Raw genomic sequence first — 9,412 nt, 5'->3', positions numbered from 1 at the left:
GCCTGGTATTGAAGAGGCCACGGCTCCTTGACACTGCACAAAATCACTGTCCAAACCCAGACTTTCACTATAGCATCGTTTTTTCCATTTTGCAGCAGAAGCCATGCAGGAGCTCTGGTGGGCTGAGCAGTCACATCCTGGAGAGCACTGGGGGGAGGTCCAGGAATGCAATCCCACCTCTGCAGGCTGTGCCAAGGGGACCCTGTGGGGATGTCATGAGCTGGTGTTTCCAGGCACCTCGTATGCAGCTGTGCTCCATGTCACTCCCATTTCCCAGAGCTGACTCCATCTGTCCCTCACATCCAGGAACCAGACTGAATTACCTCAACCAGCTCTATATTTTCAGAGTACTCTGCACTCTCTTGGTGGCTGGAGAAGGCAGCAGCAGGTAACAGAAGGATGGGACACATTCATCAACAGTCCCATTTTAAAATGAAATATAATTTAACTCAGCAGCAGCACTGTACAGTGTTGCCTACTGATGACTTTTGCTCTGAATTATGTGAACCAGAAACAATGTAACATTTGTTTGAGTGTGATTTACATGAAGGAAGGAATCCCACAGCATTTACAATCCTCTGTGAGTCAGGTTTTGGTATTCCTGGTCTGTCACATCCAGGAGGAGCTGAAATGGCATGCAGGGAGAGGATGGCTGCTTCTGAGACAATTCCACTGGACAAACTCCTGCACTGAGTGGAAAGTATCATTATCCAGTCTTTTTCCCTGCTTCATGCACTGCAGTGAAGGCAGTGGGTTGTGTTTATAAGTGCCAGGGCAGCGTCTTCTCTTGTCTGTTCATTTAGCAAATTGAAGGCCTCAAACAACAAAGCCAACAGCAACTCAGGTCTTCAAAATCCATCCTCCTCAGGCCAGTAATTCCAGTGCTAAATGGAAAATAACTATCCTGTGCTTCTATTTTGTAGACTGAACCCATCAGGGCCACACACAGAACTGCACTGAGCTCCAAGGAAGGATCATTAGCCACAGCACAGCCAGGGATGGGCAGCGACTGGAGGGAGGCTCTGAGAGCCACCCAAAACACATTTGGGATGACAGAGTGCACCAAAGTAGTTCAACCTTGCACAGCTTCTTGTTTTTCTAAACGTTCCAAGAATTTAAAACCTCACCTTCCTCACCTTAACTGAACAGAGGTACTTGCTGTTTTTAACAGGCAGCAGGACACTGAAGTGTTGGGGGATCTCTAACAATGGGTGTGAGTACTGGGGAAAGCTCCAAAGTTGGGGCTGTCTTCTGTCCCCAGACCCCATCTGCACAGTTGTCATTGCAGGGGTGTGGGTACAGCCCTTACACTTTTGTCTGCAAAAGCCATGGCAATGCACTTCTGCATTGTCCAGGGTGAGATCAGCAGTGACATTTTTTTCAACTGGGTCCCAAATGGCACATTTTGTATATTAGTATTTAGTGCCAGTCTATAATTAGAAGATAATTTTTTCCAGAGCTAATGAAAAGATGCCCTACCAACCCCTGGATATGATCCCAGATCCACTAATACAGCTCAAGCAATTCCATTTCATTTTATGTGGGACAGACCATGAAGTTTGAAGAAAGATGCTGCCAAGTATTTTCACCCAGGAATATGTTGAAACTTGGTAAAAAAGGATGGAAGAATTCATCCTGTATCTATCCCTGTTATATACAGCTTGGAGAGAAACTGGGAAAATTAAATGAGTAATACTTCCTGAACAATGACAGTATTTTGACAGAAATGTGGCTAAGAAATAGCTCCCATGGAAAAATAAAGAAAAATGTGTTTCTATCATCATAATGAAGACTTGACCTGTTGTTCTGATTCATTAGTGCCAGTGGATAGAGGCAAAGACAGTGAGTGTAGTGACCCAGGGAGCCACAGCTGCATTTTTTCCCTGCGTGACAGCCCGGATGGATTTCTACCACGGTGTCCTGCTGAGACCATCAGTGACCATCAGTCACCAAACACCTGGCTCCATTCCACATCCAGCATCTCCAATCCCAGATTCCACACCAAAATCAGTATCCCCCAGCACTCCCACACCCAGCTGTCACCACGGTGCCCAGAAGGACTCTTGATTTAGCACGTGAGAGCACAGCTAATGATGACCCACATGAAAGGAGTGCTAGGAGGGATCTTAAAACAGCCCAACCAGACTGTACCCTGCTTGGCATGGGTGCAACACCCATTCTCTGTGTGCCTTTCAGTTTGGATAATGTTCTTCAAAAGCAACTACGACCCTATTAAAATGCACCGGAAAAGCAGCAAAGAGCTGCCAGGATGGAAGTGGCTGCACTTCCAAATGGGGCTCAAGGTCTGGCACGTGCCCGCTCATCCAAGATGCCCCCCAGCACCTGAGAAAATACCAGAACATCACTTCACTGAAAACCCAATTTTCACAGCAAAACAGCACAAAAGGCCCATTTTCACTGAGCAGCCTGTGTCTCTGGGGTGAGCACGGGGTGAGCAGGGCAGAGCAGAGGGGGCTGCTGGCTGCATCTGATTAATCCCATCCCAGTGTCCCGTTCCCAGCAGAGCCCACACCTGTTCTCCACTGGCAGAGCCCAATAAATGGAGTATGAGCTGTGGAAACACCACCTACCCTGTGCCAGGAATGCAGGCCCTGGAGCATGGTGTCCCTCAGCTCCTGCCATGGCACAGTCACCAGCTTTTTGGATTTATGAACAAGGTAAACCCTGCTCACAAAGTATCAAGAAGACAAAGAAATAACAATATATCTGCAATGAAAATCCACAGTGAAAGGCAAATGTGTCTTACATAGGCAATCTGAAAAGGTCACCAGAATGTTTGTGGCAAGGATACAAGAATTTTTAACTTTGAACAGTGAGACCAAAAGGTAGACAAGGAAACCACTGTGATACCACCCCAGGGAGTGAATAAATACTGCCCCAGACCATGAATTAACTTTAAACCAATTGTGTTCTAATGAAACCCTGTACAATACAGACACTACTGCACACACCTCACCATCATCAGTAGAGCAGGCTGTTAATTAATGTTTTTCTGGAGCACTTTTAAAAGTTGAGCTCTCAAACTATCATTCCTCACCTGCTCCCTCTGGACAGCCTTTACAAGACAGATAAAAGGGGAACATCCTGTCCCCAACCACACAGAACTGGAGGAGATTTCAAAGACAAAGATCAATGCCTCATCTTCTGATTTTTGGCATGGATCTTATAATTGAGGGTTATTTCTTACTTGACAATTCCCAACAGCATATTTTACTTATTTACAGAAAGACAGGAATTAACAACAGCTCATGACATTTTTATTTTAATGAAATTTAAAAAGGCAGTTATTAGTTATACATACACACAACTGATTCTGTACTTGTTAGTCATAAATATAGAACATTCAAAAGTACAAAATACACTTTATCCACAGCACAATTTCACATCAATATGAAGAGTTTAAACAGATACGTAACCAAGTGCCTAACAATGACAGAAGCCCATTTTTGGAGTTGTTTCCTTTTTTTTTCTTCTTCCTCTTTCTTTTTTAAAGACCATTAATCTACACAGAGTAATCAGTGCCCACAGTTGTCAGTTTCATGAAATGCACTCTGGTTTAGAGTAGGAAAAGACTGACCTTTAAAAGACAATTAGATGCCATCACCTTTTCTTTGCTCCATTAACAGCAACAACCCCAAGCTCACATTCTCTTCTTCTCACAGTTAACAACTGTGAAAAATGGGGCTCTGGCAAAAATCACCTGAAGCCAAACTTGAGCACTGCCAGGAAAAGTGAAAACATCTGAACTAGAAGTTAGTCCACTCGATACCTTGCAAACAAAGAGCAACAGCAGTATGACACCGATAAGGCATTAATGACAAAATGGCTGTATTATTCTCGAAAAAAGAGTACACCTATGTATAAAAATATATGTCATAGCAATTGGGTAAATCCAACACTATTTAACACTGTGCCAAAAGTAATTAAGAGTTAAAAAGGCAGTTCTGCAAGAAGTATTTACAGTTTCATACTGTACTTTGAAAGAAAAGAAAAGGCAACAAAGCTACAAATGGAGCTATCTGGTTAAAGCATCACTGTAGGTACTGCCAGTAGCACTTGTACAAGTAATGTGATGGAGTCTTGGACTGTTTGACTAAATAAATGAATATAAATATTTTAGTATTTAAAACTGTCTCAGTCTACACGTCTGCTTCTTGAAATAACTCACCCAGACCATCACTATTTGCAGTTTCTTGCTCCATTAGTTTAAAACCCAAAAGATTCAGTTTCAAGAAACACTGTGTTTGGAACAGTTCGATCAGAAATCACAGCTTTATTTCCAGCTTAGAAAAAAAACATAAAAGGAATGAGAAATCCACCACCTACAAAATTCTGGAAATTGGAAGCCAAAGTGCCAACAAAGCTACACTGACAGCACGTAATAAAAACATCAGCATTCCCAATGCACCTTATAACTGCAGCTATAGGATAAGTTAAGTGGCTTTAGTAACCAAACACAAGATACAGCACAGCCAAGGCTACACAGCTCTGTCAGCCACAGGACTGGGGCTGTTTGGGAGGAGCAGGCATGGACACGGCGGGGCCAGGGCAGCACCAGCAAAGCCTCACCTGCAGCGTCTGCTTGCTCAGAAGCACAAAGTTGCCAAACTCGGTAACTGCTCCCTCTCTGCTGGCTCTGGAATGGCAGCCCAAGGCCTCCCACCCGGGCTGGGGAGATGGGATGGCCAGGAATGGGAGAGGAGCAGGGCAAGGCTGGAAATGCCAAGAATAAAGCGCTGGCTTGGGATGGCACAAGAGAAACGGCTGACAGGGAAAACCCAAACTGGCACTATCAGGCTGCCCTGAACAGAGCAGCCATCACCTTCCCCAACCAGAAAAGCAGGGAGTCCACAAGGTGAGAAGCAGTCCATGCTCTGATCCCTCAGATGTACTGACTTCAAAAAAACAACAAGAAAAAGAGACATGTGCTTAAATTTCTTCTAACAGTGCACTTTGAACTGCACGACCAAAATCTGTACACGGGAAGCCTTCTCCAGTAGTAAAAAACCCACAACACACTGAGGAAGTTACCATTGCTGATGTCAGGAGAAAGAAGATGATTTTAAAAACCTTATTTTAAAATTTAATCCAGGAAGTAAAATAAACTATAAATATACTTAGAGAAGTTTGTTGGGTAAAATAAAACAGAAGAACAGTACTTTTTTTGCTGAATTCATTACTCACTTTATGAAAAAATTTATAAAAAATTCAGAAGAATTGACATTAATCATGTCAAGCATCTTCTGTGCAGAGACACAAACCGCTCACCTACTGCTCCCTCGCTCATAAGCAGCCCCTTTCAAAACCCTGCACAGACATTGAGCACTGATCACTGGTGCAACATCCAGGCACCTCTTAAAGACACCAGTGAACTTTTCTCAGAGGCAGCAGAGCTTTGCCTCTCCAATTCCATGAGCAGTCATTCATTTGAGCAGCGTGAGGGGAAAGGGAGATGGCTCCAAGAGAATAAATATCCACACATTTAAAAGAAAAGTGCGTAAGCACATGGCTTGCTCGATTAAGATGGTATTTTCCTGATCTCTGGGGGAGAAGAGATAGGAGATTTTTTTTTTCTCAGTGTGATTTGGTGAGGCAAGTGCAGATCAGATCTGAGGCCTCTCTAATACCACATCTAGAGATATACAAAACTGTCCTAAAAAAAAGACTCCCTAGCCCCATTTGCACAGAGGGTAAGGGATTGGTCCCAGGTTTAGTAAGAGAAACAGTAAGAAGGACTTTTCCTGGCTACTGAACACCACATGCTGATCTGGGAGAAGGCTGGGACAGCAGTGTCAGATGAGCACAGCCCCATCTGTGTCCCTGGGCCACGCTCACCTGAAACCTGCATGGCCAGAGCGGGCTGTGGGGCAGGGCCTGCCTGCTCTCCAGGATGTAATCCCAGAAATATGGTGATGTGCACCGTGTCCCCACTCAGAGACACCCCAGAATTTGACAGGGGCTATGAGAAGACAGAGCTTAATCCTGTGAAGTCTAAGAATTGCTGCACACACTGAGATCTCCTGGATGGGGCTGTGCTCTGGGGCTGCTCTTTTGAGCTCTGTGATGGCCCCAGAATGTCCAAAGCTGAGGGAAGCTGCCCCCTCCTCCTTTGCAGAGGCTGCCTACCAACACCCAACCTCAAAGGTTATCAACAACCTGCAGGCAGGAACTTGGGGCTTTGTGAGTGATTCCTGAAGAAATGAGCAGGATAAAATCCTTACAATCCAACCTCTGTAACTCATCATGCATATGAAATACTGAACAAAAAGATTCCTACCACATCTCTGATGAAGACACAGGGCAGGTGATTTGCCCAAGAGGAAGGTGATTAACTTACCTCCGTGGAAAAGCATATGGCATTCAGAGCAGTCGAGAGTCCTCAACAAACTTGGTAAGCTGAAAATCCCATATTTAACAGAACAGGATTAACAGGGTTTAACAGAAGCATTTGCTTGGGAATCCAAGCAAAAATTCAAGTTATCACTGTGTATGCAGTGGACAATAGTCCAATCAGTATCTGTTACCAACTCACTCTAAAAATATTATACACTACAAAACCATTTCAATGCTTGCAGCAAATGAGCTTGAATGATTCCCTAGTAACAGGCCACCACCTTGCACTGTTAAAATGTGAGGTTTCACAGTATAAAAAAGTACTTCACAGACAAGAAATGCAGCTAATATAGAAAATGCAATCTTGATGTGTTTACAGTAATTTTTTAAGAGGCAATATTTTTGGGAAAGCAAGAACAATAATAATTAAAGCAGCCAGTGAGAAATGTACAAGGTTATAGGCCTCAATTCAGTGCAAAACCAGACTAATAGCTTACGTAAGTAAATGTTTGTTCTGAATAGAGAACCACCTGAATTAAAAGTAAGAACACCTATGTGAAGTGATGGAGACTCCCACGATACTCAAATCCTTCACATACATCATCAACCTTTTCAGTACACTCCAGAATGGACCCTTTGTAAAGGCAAAAGAAACCAGTACAGGATATCACTTCATACAGCACAAGATATACATAAAGTACCAAAATGTACACACATTCAAGTTTAAGTTAGAAAAGGCAGAGCTGAATCTTCTGGTGAGAGAGGCCTACATTATGTTGCTTAATCTCAACATTCAAAGTGACCTAAAACCTACAAGAATCAAAGAAAACAGAATACTGTGTCTGCTTTCAGAAACTTAAGCTTAAAGCAAGGCATCGAAATTGAGCGGTAGGCACTGTAACAAGACATGACCTTACCTTTTCTGTTAGTCTTTGTTACTTTGTTATCTACTGAAAAATTACCATTCAAAGGAAATATTATGTATCATTCACATTCAAATATTTGAGACTCAGAGATTTTTTTTTCAAAAACAAGCAAAATCTTTATCTCTGAGGTAGATGACAATAAAATAAAAAAAACCCAAAAAAACAACAAAACAATGGAGCTGTCAATGAACACTAACAAGTGCTGGAGCTCCTCTGTTGGCACTGACGCACCCCGAAGAGGAGAGAGCAAGCCCTACACCACTATCTGAAATGTGAGAAATGCGTCTTCTGGTTTAGTTGCTTCTACAGAAATGCAACACAGAAAAAGCAGCGCCAAAATTACACTGAAATGGCCTTGGAGAAGAAGAACTTCCATTTCTGCTTCGCAAGCTACTCGGAAAATGGTGGAAACATGCCCAGGTCAGCAAAATCCTCAATGTTGTAATTGCCAGTACCCTGTGTCGGATCCCCCGGCATCGGCAGCATGTCCTGCACGATAAGGAAAAATCAAAGTCAAGTCTCACTTGCCAACACAATATCCAGACACAAACTGTTTCCTGCTCATCTTTGCAGTGTAAAACCAGGAAAGGCCAAGTTTAGATAATTAAGGTGAAAGGCAGACCTGTGCAGAGGGCTGGGCTAAGGTTTATGTGTTACTTATGTTTTGCTGGAGTGTTTCTGAACAAGAGGTGGGACTTCAGCAGAGCAGAAGTTTCGGATTTCTCCTCTGAAGTAAAACACGTTTGAGCTGCCTCCTACTCCTCCCAGACTGAAACAGCTCCCCTTGGAGCAGGAGCTACATATGGACAGAAGCAAACTCTCTGGTTTCACTGCATGGGGAAGATACAACACCTCACACACCGGAGCTCCAGCTGTGTCAGGATGGGTTTGGGCAAAGTCTCACTTCCTTCCCAGCACTCTCTAGGTAAATACTGCTCTGTGGAACAGTCAAGACTGGACATTCACCCCAGCTAACAAGGTGCCCAAGCAGCCTTCATGAATGCACAGAGGCAGAGGAGTTAGCAGGAACTTCTCAGGAGAAATGGGATTTCGTGGTAATTGCTCTCATGTGTCTTGAGCCAATTGAGGTCTCTGCAGGAGGCTTCAAAAAACACTCAACCTTTCCTCTCAGCTGGTGACTGAAGCCACGGGGAAAAGATATCCCTTGCTGGGAAAACCAGAGTTTATGCTTGCTTTTCCTGTCAGTCCTTACAATAACAAGCTCCTACCACAAGGCCAAGTCTTGCCAGGGATGGCTCGTTATCCTCACAATAAAACAAAACCAAAAAAACAAATAAGAAAGCTCATGGGATCTGCTCTGTGAAAGAACTGGGAGCTGCTGCATACTGGGAAGTTCCTCCAAACCAAAGACAGATTAAAATCCATCTGAAATCTTCACAGCATCCTTGTCAATGTGCTGAGACTGTGAACACAACTGGCAGTGTCTGAGCTGCCAGGGTCAGCCTTCATTTTCTGACCAAAACTTGGACTTATCTGATGTTTTCCCACATTCTCTCCCAGCCAAAGTGAAGCTGTAGCTGCTCCCTCCTGTCTACATTTCCATCTCTGAAGGCTGGGGCCTCTGAGGCAAAGTCTCCTCAGGCACAGATCCAGCAAGTTCTCCTCTTGACTTTGCCTCTCTCCTTAAGCCCAGCTAACCCAGGGCTGACTTTGGGCACAATCCAAGCAACTTCTTGGAGGCCTTTAAACTCACCCAAGTTTCTTATCCCATCTAGCTGTTATCCTAATTCCCTCCAAAGGCATGCTCAACTCCAAGAGCTCTCCTTTAATAAGCCCAGCTCTCCTTTAATCCCATGGTCCTCCTTTCCACTAACTTCATGAGAAGTTTGTTAAGAAACAAGCAAGACAGCGCTTGGAGCCCCATGTCTGTGCTGGCCATCAAAGCATGCTGTCACCAGCTCCACTGGAGTATTACCCTGAATATGCTCTTGGATAGCGATTAACCTTTGCTAACACAAAGAGAAGCAACAGACCAATCTTGCCTGGCCCGTGGGCTGAGAGCACACAGACAGGCATTTATTCCAGATGAAGTGCTGTTGTTTGATCTTGTGTGAAAGCAATGGTTCATCCACACAGGAATATTCCCATGCTCACAGCTCTTCTGCAGCGTT

General features: G+C 44.0%; 1 protein-coding gene across 6 annotated transcripts in view; it reads right to left on the bottom strand.

Annotated features, from left to right (window-relative positions):
- Positions 1–3,256: 3,256 nt before the first annotated feature.
- The window catches only part of ARNT2 (aryl hydrocarbon receptor nuclear translocator 2), a 97,477-nt gene continuing 91,321 nt past the window's right edge, over positions 3,257–9,412 (bottom strand). For all 6 annotated transcript variants that reach the window (XM_058847017.1, XM_058847014.1, XM_058847015.1 and 3 more), the window contains one exon: positions 3,257–7,769. In XM_058847017.1, the coding sequence (XP_058703000.1) occupies positions 7,671–7,769 (99 nt within the window). In that variant the 3' untranslated portion in view covers positions 3,257–7,670. The remainder of the gene's footprint in view (positions 7,770–9,412) is intronic.

The sequence above is a fragment of the Poecile atricapillus genome, chromosome 11 (genome assembly GCF_030490865.1).
Source record: "Poecile atricapillus isolate bPoeAtr1 chromosome 11, bPoeAtr1.hap1, whole genome shotgun sequence".
Lineage (NCBI taxonomy): Eukaryota > Metazoa > Chordata > Aves > Passeriformes > Paridae > Poecile > Poecile atricapillus.
Note: the sequence above shows the minus strand (reverse complement) of the source record. Positions and strands in the feature narration are given on the sequence as shown.